The 13,611-nt window shown below is 39.1% G+C and overlaps 1 protein-coding gene across 1 annotated transcript; it reads left to right on the forward strand.

The window, feature by feature from the left end:
• The first annotated feature begins 258 nt into the window (after positions 1 to 258).
• Positions 259 to 13,113, forward strand: LOC135718084 (E3 SUMO-protein ligase ZBED1-like). The gene is made up of 3 exons (XM_065240374.2): positions 259 to 1,674; positions 1,938 to 2,208; positions 12,749 to 13,113. The coding sequence occupies exons 1-3, from the start codon at positions 259 to 261 to the stop codon at positions 13,111 to 13,113; spliced, it is 2,052 nt and encodes a 683-aa protein (XP_065096446.2).
• Positions 13,114 to 13,611: the final 498 nt, after the last annotated feature.

A 13,611-nucleotide genomic window follows, 5' to 3' on the forward strand; every position in this document is an offset into this window, starting at 1 on the left:
TAAGTCATATTTCCGCTATCCACTGGGTGGCGATCTTACCCAACTTAAAAACTGACGCATTCATTCAACACTAAAAACAGCGTGTTTTGTAGAGGTGTGGGAAAAAATCGATTCTTAGATGCATCGCGATGCGGGACGTGGACGATTCTGAATCGATTCACAAATGGCAAAAATTCAGGCGGAACTCTGAAGCGCGGAAGTGCAGCGCCCGGACAGTCTGTGGCGTGCACACAAAACATAGAGACGCAACCCGAAGCAATGGCTGAGCGCGAAATACGAACACCCTCCTCGTTAAAAGCTGACATATGGAAATATTTTGGCTTCTATGAAGTTGAAGGTGGAAATGAGCTAGACAAGAGCCACACTATCTGTAGGTTATGTCGAACAAAACTAAAATATTTCGGAAACACGAAAAACATGAGAAACCATATTACACGTTTCCACCCAGAGGAGGAAAAACAGATGGCTGGACCGTCCGTTGCCGCAAACCAGAGGACCATTGAGCAAACAATATTGTCAAAGCTTCCACCCGGCTCGGAAAGGGCAAAGCGAATTACAAAATCAATCGCAACATTTATTGCCAAGGATTTACGTCCGTATTCAGTCGTTGAGAACCAGGGCTTTTGCGCTATGTTGCACACTTTGGAGCCGAGATACAACGTCCCATCTCGGAGATATTTTACAGATACAGCGATCCCCAAACTCTACAACGAGACCAAAAACGAAGTCATGGAATCACTGAAGAAAGCAGGTAGGATAGCTGTGACATGTGATGCCTGGACATCCATTGCCACTGAATCGTATGTCACCGTAACTGCGCATTTTATTACTGATGAGTGGCAGCTGGCGTCTCACGTGCTCCAGACAAGAGAAGTGAATGAGAGCCATACGGGTGCAAATATCGCTGAGCTGTTAAAGAATGTAACAGAGGAATGGCAGATCACTAAAAAAGATTTAGTTTTAGTAACTGATAACGCATCCAACATGGCTGTTGCTGCTGAACTGTGTAAATTCCTGCATGTGAAGTGCTATGCCCACACGTTAAACCTGGCCTCACAGCGGGCGCTCAAGTTGCCCACCGTGTCAAGGCTACTGGGGAGGGTGAGACGTATTACTACGTATTTTCACCGCAGTACCACTGCAAAACACCAGTTTGAAGAGAAGCAGATTCTACTTGGTCTGCCGAAACACAAGCTGAAAATAGATGTGAGCACCAGGTGGAATAGTGCGTATGAGATGGTTGACCGGTTTCTTGAGCAACAGCCTGCAGTCTGCGCTGCTTTACTGTCTCCTCAGGTACGGAGAGGAGAGTCGGACATCTGCACACTCACTGAAGCAGACATCTCAAACGCAGAGGATATTATCAAAGCCCTAAAGCCAATGAAGGATGCAACCGTTCTCATGTCAGAGGAGAGCAGCCCCTCCATCTGTTTGATTGCTCCTTTGCAAGCTCAACTCATTCAGGACAGTAGTGGAGAGTCCGAGTCATCAATGGTCCGGGAGATAAAGCATGCCATCAGTGGGGACCTCAGTAAGAGATACAAAAGTGAACAAGAGAGAAACACTCTTTTAACAGCTTCTGCTCTGGACCCACGATTCAAGGGCCTGCCTTTTCTTTCGGTGGAGGAGAGAGAGATGTATGGAAGACTGATTGCTGAGGCTGCATCACTAGAGGTAATTAATTCTGCCATTTTACTTAATGTAAAATGTCACTCTGGGTTTACTACGCAAGACATAATAATAATAATAAATTATATAATAATTCAAGGTTTTTCATTGAATAGAACAAATACATTTGTGTTTTGTGCAAAATAAAAAAATGTGATTCAGAATCAGATTGAAGATAATGATTTTTTTTTAAATGTAAAGTAAACATGCAGGTACATGTAAAAATGGCTTTTGTGTTTACCTCTTCTTTTTATTGTTTTTAACTACAGCAAGAGGTGAGAGTTGAAGAGGAGGAAACCCCAGAGCACAACACATTGAGGGAAGAAGACACCCTGACCACTGAGGAGGAGCATCACCAAAGCCCATCTAACAAAAGAAAATCCTCATCTTCTCTTCTAGAGAATCTGCTGGGGAATACCTTTACTGATGCTAGAGTCCAGCAGCAGCCCATGTCTGCTTATGCCAGAGCTGAGAAAGAAGTGACCAATTACCGCAGTGCTCCATCACTCCCTCTATCCGAGGACCCTCTTAGCTGGTGGAGTAAGAATCACAGTGTTTCCTCTAGGATTTTTTTCAGCTGTGGCGGCAGGGGGCGCCCATGATGATTATAAATGTAAAAAAAAAATTAATGTAGAATATAGGCTACAGTAAACTAACATGTATTTTTTATAATTTTCACGCTGTCATTTACTTTTCCTTATATTTATAGCATATTGCTTTTCTATGTTTGATCTAAACTGTATTTTCTTAAAAAAACGTTACACAGCTACGTACGTAGTTCGGATATTTCATTGTAGTTTTAATGTAGTGTGCATTGCAAGTTCGTCCTCGTGTTTAGCGTACAGAGCTGTTACAAAGTCATGCAGTCCTGTTTGATAATCCGCACCGCTGTGATTGACAGAACAACCGACCAGTTATCCGACATCAGCAGCAATTTTATTTCACACCCGTACCATTTGACATAAAGACTGTGACCCCGAGCCGGTCACACCGCAAATCGCGCAGTTAAATATAAACCTTTACCGGTCTTCAGACAGATCTTAAACACAAATAAGCACGGGTCATTTAAAAACGAGTCGAATTTTGGTCTTGGATGTTAGACCCGCATTTAATCTTGTCTATTGAGTCCCGACCTGCATCTACAACACAAATGACACGCGAATAGCCTATTACACCCGTTAGATCAAATATTATGCGGTTCACCCGTGGGTACCCCGACCCTGCTGTTTCGTCTGAAAACAGATAAAACAGTCTCACCGTCTGCCTCAAGTTTCTATTACCAACGTTCTTCTCTTCCACGGGAATAATGTAAGTTTCCTTACAAACAGGTTCGACTATTCATGTCTTGCAGTCGCATATAAGTAGTATTCAGTATTTAGCCTTTTGTTTTTGGACAAATATCTTATCATTTAATGTGAAACTTTGTGAGTGTCGATCTAAAGCACAGACGATTGACTGACAGCTGAGCGGTCAGCAGCGCGCTGCGCTTATAGCCTATTCTGAATAACTAATGGCCAGATAAGTTGATAATATGAGTACAGTGATTCCAAATGAATGTCCAAAAAACTCGTAATATGTTAAATCAAAAGTTTAATAAAGTCTTTTCTCGCAGCCCTGCGCTGTGTTGGTGTAGATATGCGCCGGTGAACATAATATGCGTGATGACCTTGCAGCTTAAATCACCCTAAATTTATAGTCATTAAGATAAAAGTAAAACAACATTCGCAACTTCAAATGATGTATTTTTATTTTTGTAAACCCACAATAAGGAGAAAACCTTGTGCTTATTTATAATCATTAAAAACATGACGTGCTTTCTGCTGGTTTGGTTTTAGAGCGTGTCACAAAAAAAGAACAGAAACTCAAATACTTTTTTATTCGTTTTGTCAATTTAATAATTATTTAAGTGCAACATATTTCGTATAGGCTTATTTATTTTATTATTATTTCTCAAAACAGAAACGTAGCTTAATAATCCTCTGTTGATTTAAATCTATTTGTGCATGAAACTAAACCCATGGAGGAAATTATGATATTTTAGGAGATTTATTTATAAATGAGTGAACAACGCAAATCCAGAAAGGAATTTATTTCAAGACAGCCAGTCTCGCAGTAGCTTTTTTGCGAGCTCCCGCTGTGGGTTTTGTCTAGAAGGGATACAGCAAATGCCGAAAAGTTAAGGATTAGATTTGGAGGTAGGATTATTAGGATGAAAACAGCGGTTCTGGCTAAATTAGATACAAATACATCCTACAATCGTGTGAAATTTTGTGTTTAGAGTTGGGTTTGGTTAAAGGATTAGGATAAAACAGTGCTCATCCAACGAGATTTCGTTTGCTGTATCCCTTCTATCCACAACCGCAGGCGTGGCGGGGATGTTTTATGAGTGGCGGGCCGCCACGGTTGAATGTATATAGCGGAAACACTGAATCAGATGATGTTTCCTCTGATTTCCAAGTTGGCCAAAAGATACTTGTGTATTCCTGGCACCAGTGTCTCTGCAGAAAGAGTCTTTTCCACTGCAGGTGATATAGTAACAGCACAGCGGAGCACACTTGCATCTGAACATGTAGACCAGCTCCTGTTCTTACACAAGAACTTAAACATTAGCTCTCACTAGCTAAGCAGTAAGCACATTTGCAATTTTGCACTGCAACATATTTAATTTGGATAATTTCACTGTGGCCTGTTTTGCTACAGCAAAATGTTTGTTTGTTTTATTTACTTATTTATTTTTGTCTGAGATTTATATTGTACATGTTGGTCTGAAGTCCATTTTATGTTAGAGACTCAGAATATGCTGCTGAAGTTTGTTATAATTTGATATTTATATTATTTACTACAAGTAAGCTGCTAGTTCAGACACACATTTATTTTCTTGTTGGTTCTTTGCAATGTTAATAAAATATATTGTAAGTAAATTCTTCATGGGTCATTACTTGGTACTTTTAAAGCAAAGTATTTATGGTCACACACACACAAAAAAAGATTCAGATAATCGATAATCGTTTTAGCATCGCATCGCTGCCCTCTGAATCGTAATCGAATCGAATCGTGATGTGCCTAGAGATTCCCACCCCTAGTGTTTTGATCAGGCTCTGAATCTGATCTCTTATAAAAGATATTCACATATATGGAATTATCTCCGCTTTTAGCTAAAAAATTTGAGAGGTGATAAGAGAACAAATTAGACCTGTTTGAGTCGTGACTCACTCGGATCTTTAACCGGGATCTTTAAAATTAACTCATGAGTCACGAGTCTTTTGCCAAGTTTTTAACTAACCGTTTAGTGGATCTGTAGAGTCTCATGTCCAAGGTCTGCGAGTCTGCAATGTTTCCGGCTCTGAGAATCTCAAGTCGCGTGGATCAGCTGGTTAAGTGGGTCTGTACTGAGTTTTCTTGGCAATTTAGCAATACTGAATCAAGTGACTCAAGTGACTCACACAACCCAAATCACTTTAGTGAGTGACTCACAATAACCCGGATCCTTAAAAGGAATCGAGTTTGCCAGGCATTGTGTTCATTGTGTCTTTGCTGCGTCTGTGTTGGTTGGGAACTGCGCTCTGTTTCAGTCACACTTGATTCAGAGGAACTACTTTGTTTGGCAGAAGAGTAATATTTGTACTAATATAATTACAACTTTTTTCTGTTTTATTTTATAAAATCCTGCTAATGTTATGCATATGAAGTAACCTTTTTATAAACGCAATAACCCCCGCAAAGCAGTGGGGTTACAGTGCATTTTATAACAGCTAAGGGGGTTTTAGGCACTCTGCTTCGCGTCTGCAACCCCACGCCCCACTGGTAACCCACTGCTTCTTGGGACTTATTGCTTTATTAAACTCTGCTAAATACAATAATATGAATAGTAAATTAATGATAGACAAAATAGAAATATTATAAACAGGTATAGAGATTATAAATGTGACCAGTTTCATAATGGTTTATGTAGCTTTAATCACTTATTATAAAGATAGAGCAGAAGCAGTAAAAATGTCTTTCTCCGAGCACTGTCCACTGTCACACCCGCTTTTTGCCAAACAAACCCCTAAGGAATATCACACCATGTGAGAAAATGCTATTTAATTGATGGATGTCAGGAAACTAAATCATTGCACAGGCTTCTGAAAAATATTTATATACGAAAAAAAATTGCTAATGTTCATTTATTCAGAAATTCCGCAACAATTAGTTCTGTCCTAAACATTTCACAAGTGACTGCTTCAATGCTGGTTTCTCCAAGAATCTACTCATCAAAGATGTTGCAGTTTGATTTAGGCCTGGCAAACTCGATTCCTTTTAAGGATCCGGGTTATTGTGAGTCACTCACTTAAGTGATCCGCGTTGTGTGAGTCACTTGAGTCAGTATTGCTAAATTGCCAAGGAAACTCAGTACAGACCCACTTGTAACCGGCTGATCCACGCGACTCGAGATTCTCAGAGCCGGAAACATTGCAGACTCGCAGACCATGGACACGAGACTTGCTTTATAGATCCACTAACCGGCTGATTCGCGTGGATCAGCCGGAGCCGGTTAGCGGATCTATAGAGCGACTGAAGTCTCCTGAAAAGCAAATCCACAACAAAAGCCTTTCACTTCTGAAATAACATGCTTATAGGTTTGGTGTGTATGGTCGACCATTTAAAAAATAAGCCTAATAACAATAGCATAATAATATAGAGAAAATATAGAAAAAAACTGTGTCCTGCTTATGTAGCCCCCAGAGCCAGAGAGACAGATCAGCCGGTTACGGATTAATGACACTAGAGACTCGCGACTCATGAGTTAATTTAAAGATCCGGGTTAAAGATCCGAGTGAGTCACGACTCAAACAGGTCTAGTTTGATTAGACACATTTTAAGTAGGATTGCACGCGATTGTCACTCGCATCGTGTTGATTAGTTGTAATGTGGCATCACCTGCTTTCAGAACCGGCTGCCGCTTCTGAAAGCAGCTGATGGTGATTTACTACTAATCAATGAACCGGCTTTACTAAAGAGGTGCGCGACACAATCGCATGCAATTTATCATGCAGTCCTAACTTTTAAGTTACATTATGGAGCCAGAGAAAACTGAAATGATATATTGTAAACAGTTACGCAATGCTAAAGTGTTGCTAACATTTTGCTAACTAGATGCTTACGTGTTGTTTTGTAACGTTAAAGTCTTTGGTAGCCACAAGTTATATCACAAGAATATCTGTTGGAAAGACGTTGTTTGTTTTCTAAATTTACAGACACCGGCCCTGTTGGTGTCTGTTTGTTTATTGAGTTAAACACGGTAAGGTTAAAATCTCTTAGTCTCTGTTGGTTTACTAACCTAACCTTTAGGGTACAGAAACTAACATTTAGTGTACTTCCATGGGTAATGTTATCTCAGCTGCGTATTTCCCTCATAAAACAACAGGCCTAGCACAAGAGAGGCTCATGAATATTACTTATAACAGGCCAAAACGACCTGTTCTTACCAGAACTCCTGAAAGAGAAGCTGTAAAAAAATAAATAGTTATATTATATTGGTACTTATTCTTAAGGACATCATAACCTAAAAAAAACTCTATAAAGCTTAGAAATATGTGACCTTTAAACCTATACAAAGCCAACTGTCTTAACTTGTTTTTATTATTTATAATATACTCTGTAACCTATTAGGGCTGTGCAAAAAAATCGCCTGCGATTCTCATGCGTGTTTCATCAGTAAATCCGGTTCGGTAATTAGTATTACATCGCTATCAGCTGCTTTCAGATGGAGAGGCATTTATTACACAGACCTGTAGTTCACCAAGAAGCTAGGCAAAATCAGGTTCATAATCGGGTTCATAATGATATATAATAGATTGACTGAGCACATGGTGACAAAAACGATTGACATGTCGTTTAAAATGAGCGGAAAATCCGATTTCGATCGAGGCTGAAACCACGTGATCAGATCCGGACATCCCTAAAGAGCATACATTGCCATCAAATTATTACACTTTCTGTTCCTACAGAATGCAGACAATATAAAGATGTTGAACAAGTGCTGACTTTTACATATGAAAAAGTGGGAAATTTGGAACAACAGGAGAAAGATACAAGTAGGCTACTGTAAATCTTTAAAATAACTTGCATTTACTGAAGGGACAAAACTCAAGTGCACCACAAGCATAAAAAATATAGCTGCAAGCAGCAATGGCGGGCCCTCACATGTTTTTTTTACCGCTACATGGTGCCTCTGAGAAAACGATGCACGATGGGCAAGTGCATCAAGTGGGTAAATATCAGTGGACTATTTTATGTTGTTACTGACCCATTTAAGTACTGTAGGTAAAACAAACCCCACATTTTAGACAAACGGGGGCATAAGTGAGCCATTAAATAGACATGTCTATGTCTGACTTTTTTGTCAACACTTAACAGCCGACAACTTTGATGTGTGTGCCAAACTTACAGTTAATCTAAGCACGCCAAGAGCCTTAAAATGCCCGAAATAAAAGTAAAGTTTGACATGTTGCCATGGGAACAGCGCTTGAGATGTCAAAAATTCCTTGGCAATTTAGCATCTACAAAGTCTCAACATCATGTTGACCTCTTCTGGAGTAAATCACATTGATTCTTTAGAAGGAGTATTTAAAAGTTTACTGCATGAAACAGTCAGTCTTAAATATGTGTGAAAATAAAAGTAAAGTTTGTCATGTTGCCATGGGAACAGAGTTTGAGATATCAAAAATCCATTCGCAATTTAACATCTACAATGTCTCAGCATCAAGTTGACCTCTTCTGGGGTAAATCACATTGATTCTTTAGAAGGAGTATTTAAAAGTTTACTGGATGAAACTGTAAGGCTTAAATATGCCTTAAAAATGAATGTAAAGTTTGACGCGTTGCCATGGGAACAGCATTCGAGATATCAAAAATCCCTTCGCAATTTATCATCTTACTCTCGTACATGTGCCAGGGCTCGAAATTGCAACTGTTTTGGTCGCATTTAATCAAATTTCACCATTATGTTCTTGCGTTTAACGAAGACCGCAGATTGGCTAATATGAATGTCAATCATTCCTTGTTTCCATGCTACGTTTTCGTTGGTGCGTAAAGCGTGAAAATGTGAAAGACAAACCAAGCCGACTACAGCCAATGTTACTACTGTATTAAATCATAACGATGGTCCGAATTGAAATGCAACTTCACGGGAAATAAGGCTTAACGTTAAACCTTATTTGGAGAGTGGCTTAAATATTACGAGTGGCTCCGCTATGAAAATGGCTCGATGTTACTGTGTTTACTGTAAATCCTGTGAAGCGGAGGTTACAGGTAAAACGGCGTTGGTGGCTGAATCCACACATTTTAAGCGCCAGACCTTGCTTAAACATGGCAAAAGTGCCAAAAACACAAAGTGTCGTGACAAATGTGTTCATTATTGATGGAGACACCGACCTGTCTATCAAATAGTGTTTGATAGTATACAGTATGTGCGCATCCTGCTTGAGGGACATCCGACAAACATCCTTGAATTCCATGTTGAGGTGGAACACGAAAATGCTGATTGTATGTTTTTAAAAACATTGCCTATTTAACTGTTAGTAGTAATAGCATCCTGGTAATGCAGTTATAAACACCAATATATATATATATATATATATATATATATATATATATATATATATTAGCCTTCTATGTTAGGGTCACTTTTGTAATGTCACAATTAATCAGTGTTTTACGTGTTTGCTAGATTTTCTATTGTAATCATAATTATGTTACCTGTACTGTTAAATTATTTATTGCTGCTATACTATTTAAACAGCATTTGGGTATTATTTAAGGAATCTATGCAGCAAAAAAAGACCAAATTTCAAATCCTGACCAAAGGATGTGTAAAGCGCAGTTGTGGTGTTTAATTTTTAATAAAATATATCTATTAACTTATACATCGTAGTTTTGGTGCTTCATAATTTTTGGATGAGTGCGCCTAAGTTTTTGTTGGTGCTCCTAACGCTTCAAAGTTGGCAGCACCAGTGCTACCAAATTAAAAAGTTGATTTTGAGCCCTGTGTGTGTAAATTTTTTGCATTTCAGGGGGCGCTACAGAGCCCCCGTGCCACACTCGTGTTCCAGCCTTTACCCGTTCGCAATGATGGACAACTCTGAAGTCTGTGACAAATTTCAAGAGTTTTCGAGTATGTTAAGGCACGGAGCGTAGCTAACTCCTCCCCTCCCTTCCATGCTTTCTGAAAGAGTCATTAACGCGCCCAACCCCCTCTCCCAAATCCTTCTTGTCGTTTATTGGCTGGAACACTGTAGATATCGACTGATACAAATTTTTTGTAAACCGATAACAAATATTTGGATGCTTATGTGCCCAATAACTTATATGCTGAACCGATTTTTATTTACTGTTATACTTCTGTTTTTGACATAGTTACTACAACACGACTGAACTGAACAAACCCTTATAATAATAATCATCGTCATAATCACTCCCTCTTTGCATAAAAAGTCATAAATAGAGGGGTCTGAAAGAGTGAAGAATAATATTAATTTAATGAATAATGTACAAACTATATTCCCAATACATGGACCATTCCAAACACCCCTATCATTTCATCAGAAATGGACTGATCCAAAATTCGCTGTGGTAGGTAATGGAGCGGGAGAGAGAACAGTATAGCGGAGTTGGCTGCATATTCTACATAGTTTATAGAGTAAAACAGGTGGATTAAGTGCCTTTTTTGAGATATAATATCATTGTCTTGACCAGCAACCTGTAGCCTTCAGCAATCCAACCAGTAGTTAGCAAAGAGATTTTACAAATAATATCACTGACTGGAATACTACATTCAGGAAAGTAACAAACAAAACGGCTTATATATCACTGAATGTCTTAACTGGTAATGTTATTTGATGTCAGAATAATTAATATTTTGTTGTTATAGCTTATGAAATGGCTGTTGACAGCGCTGTTTATCTATGCATTTACTCACGCGTTAAATGTAAACTGTGACCGCTTGCGGGGGTAATAAATAATTAATTAATATCCACAGACATTTATTTAGGTATTTTAGCAAAATAATGTTTATCTGGTAAATGTTAATATAACTTAGGGTAAATCTTGTTAAAAGTTAGTTACATGTGGTGGCTGTGCTTCACCCTTCAACCCCAGTAAGTGAACAGCAATATGAACGTGATTTTACGATGCCAATGATAAGCATAAAAAACAGAAAAACGAATTTAATTTAGCGTTTTTAATTCCACCAAGCATTAATTCATGGCTGTTTTATTCATGCAAACCTGGATCATGATTGATGGATCAGCGTGACTCTGTGAATTCGTCTCTATTCTTGGACAAGCTGCATACGTTGCTTTTAATAAATCAACTTATTTAACATAACATACATTAATGCACAATAAGATGTGTTATAAATGCCGGCAAATATGCAAAGTAAATATACTCAAAGACCTTTTAATGAAGTTGCGTCACTCCGCCTTCCAGGGAAGTGCACAGGGGGGTTGCTCAGGTTGCCCGGGCAACTGCCCATATGCCCTTCTCGACTCAAGTTGCCCTTCCGAGGTGGAAAAAAAATTACTTTTACTTTGTTTACATTGTGCAGCGTTACTTCGTTACTGTATTTTTATTAATTACAAAATTTATATTTTATTTTTAAATTGCTGTCTCGTGTTTCTGATGCATTTGGGAATTAATGACTCGTTTGAGTCGATTCCTTACAAAGTGTTGCAAATAAATGAGTCTTTTGAATCGATTCTTTACAAAGCCAATGGGCCAAACGTTTTGAATTGGTTCGCGAATCAGTTTGAATGAATTGTTCAGATCGCTGCAAAAACGGAATCGTCTGATGCTATTTTACTCGTAGCCTTTGGGTGACGTGTATATGAATTTACCAATCTTTTAACTAAAAGCAAAACTTCACACATGTACCCGCCATTATATACGTGTGACCTGTTCGTCGACAAACACATTTAAACACGCGCAGCCTCTATAAGCATTGTAGCACAGACTGAAGAAAATCCATCAATGATTGACATCTGATTCGCTGTATACTGTACTGTATGATGTAAGTGATTCTCACAAAACACACGTGACATGACAACATAAGAAAACATGAGTTTTGTCTAAAATCAGTTAGTATCATGTAAGTGTAAACTGTCAATGTCCTCAGACCATCTTAGGAGATTCGAACTTTATACATAATGAATGCAAAACTCTTTGTCAGTTTACTTGTCTGATATTTCAGCTATAAGCTACATCAACATTGAGACTAGAGTTAATTTGTAATGCTTGTCTATTCTGTGTTTGTATTCTTTTTTCTGTACTGTTTGTGTATGTTGCAGTTTTACACATAATGTACAAGTGCCCTTCATAAGTATTCCTCTGTTTGCTGTGGAGTCAAGAAATGTCTAAACATTAAAAGAGGAACATTATACAAAAGTACAGAATCTGTCACATTATTTTTGTTTAATGGGCACTGAGCTGTGTCCTGATTGTTTACACATGAAAAGCATAAAATGTGTAGGATCAGTTTGATTCACATAAGCAGGGGTGCGCATAACTGGTACGCAAGTACGCATGCGCGACAAAAATCTGAAATGCGTAATGACATGTGTGTAATTATGCGCCTTTGCATACTGACCGATCCTCGTCTGACCTTACACGTGTCAACTACTGTCAGAAATGTCCAAAAAACAACAGACATTAAGCAGCTTCTTTGGCGTTTTGCCACCTACAAAGAAACGCCAACTTGAACCAGAGCCGAAGAAAATACTTTTTTCGGAAAAGTGGCTCCAAGATGTGCCGTGGCTTGAAGCGAATGATGAGCACACTGAAATGTGGTGCAAGATTTGCCGCTCAAATCCACAGCTAGCAGACAAAACAGGTGCGTTTTATAAAGGCTCAAAGAATTTCAACCATCCTTTATTTGACAAACATGAAAAGAGCAAGGAGCACACGAATGTGGCGCAAGCCATTGCTAATAAACAAGCTAGCCGTGAAGAAACATCCAGTCGCCCACCTGCCAGATGGCGAGACAAGCTAAATGAAGAACAGCGACAAGCTCTGTTTAATATTTTTCTCCTCGCCTTCCATAAAGCTAAACACGCACGTCCCATGTCTTCCTATTCTGAGGATGTTCCTTTACTGAAGCGGCTTGGAGTAAATGTCGGAGGTGCATATCATTCACGTGAAAGGGGCATACGAGCCAAGTTGCAGTCTGCTGATTTTTGGGGGCTGCTTTTTGATGGATCTGAGGACATCACAAAAACTGAGCAGGAAATCGTTTACATTGTGTCTGTGTCCAGCAATGGAGAATTTACCTCAGACTTTATTGGACTGATTGAATTGGGTGCTGACCGAACTGCGCAAGCCATAACAGACGGACTTGTGAGCCTTTTCCAGGACATAGGCTTGGAGCAAAGGTGGAGCAAAAAAAACTGCTGCACTGAAAAAGCTGTGTGAAGAAAATGGGATCTCATTTGTGAAACTGGGTAAGTTTCATAATATCAGATGGTCTGCATGGAGGCATGAAACACTGTTAAAAATATCAAGACTATTGCCAGCTATTAAAATGCAACTAGCTATGAGTGATAACAGTGACTTGCAGCATATCTGCACAGAGCGTTTTCAGTGCTTTCTATCAAACATGCTTGACATTGGCAGCATTTTGAAGACCACATCCATTAGGTTTCAGAAGGAAAAGCTGACGATTGGAGAATGTAAGGATGAACTCATGGTGGCCATTGGACAGTTCACACTTCTGCTTGATGGTGAAGGCCACAGGGCACACACTGTTTCTAATGCTGATGCTGACAGAGACAAGACAAACTTACTCAGGGGGTTAATTGAAGAGTTTGAAATCAGATATGACTCCCTCAAGTCATGTGATAATTTCTTAGTATTTGATCCTTCAACATGGCCTCAGGAAATGCAAGACCTCCACAGTTTTGGAAACACAAC

The sequence above is a fragment of the Paramisgurnus dabryanus genome, chromosome 11 (assembly GCF_030506205.2).
Source record: "Paramisgurnus dabryanus chromosome 11, PD_genome_1.1, whole genome shotgun sequence".
In the NCBI taxonomy this organism is placed as follows: domain Eukaryota; kingdom Metazoa; phylum Chordata; class Actinopteri; order Cypriniformes; family Cobitidae; genus Paramisgurnus; species Paramisgurnus dabryanus.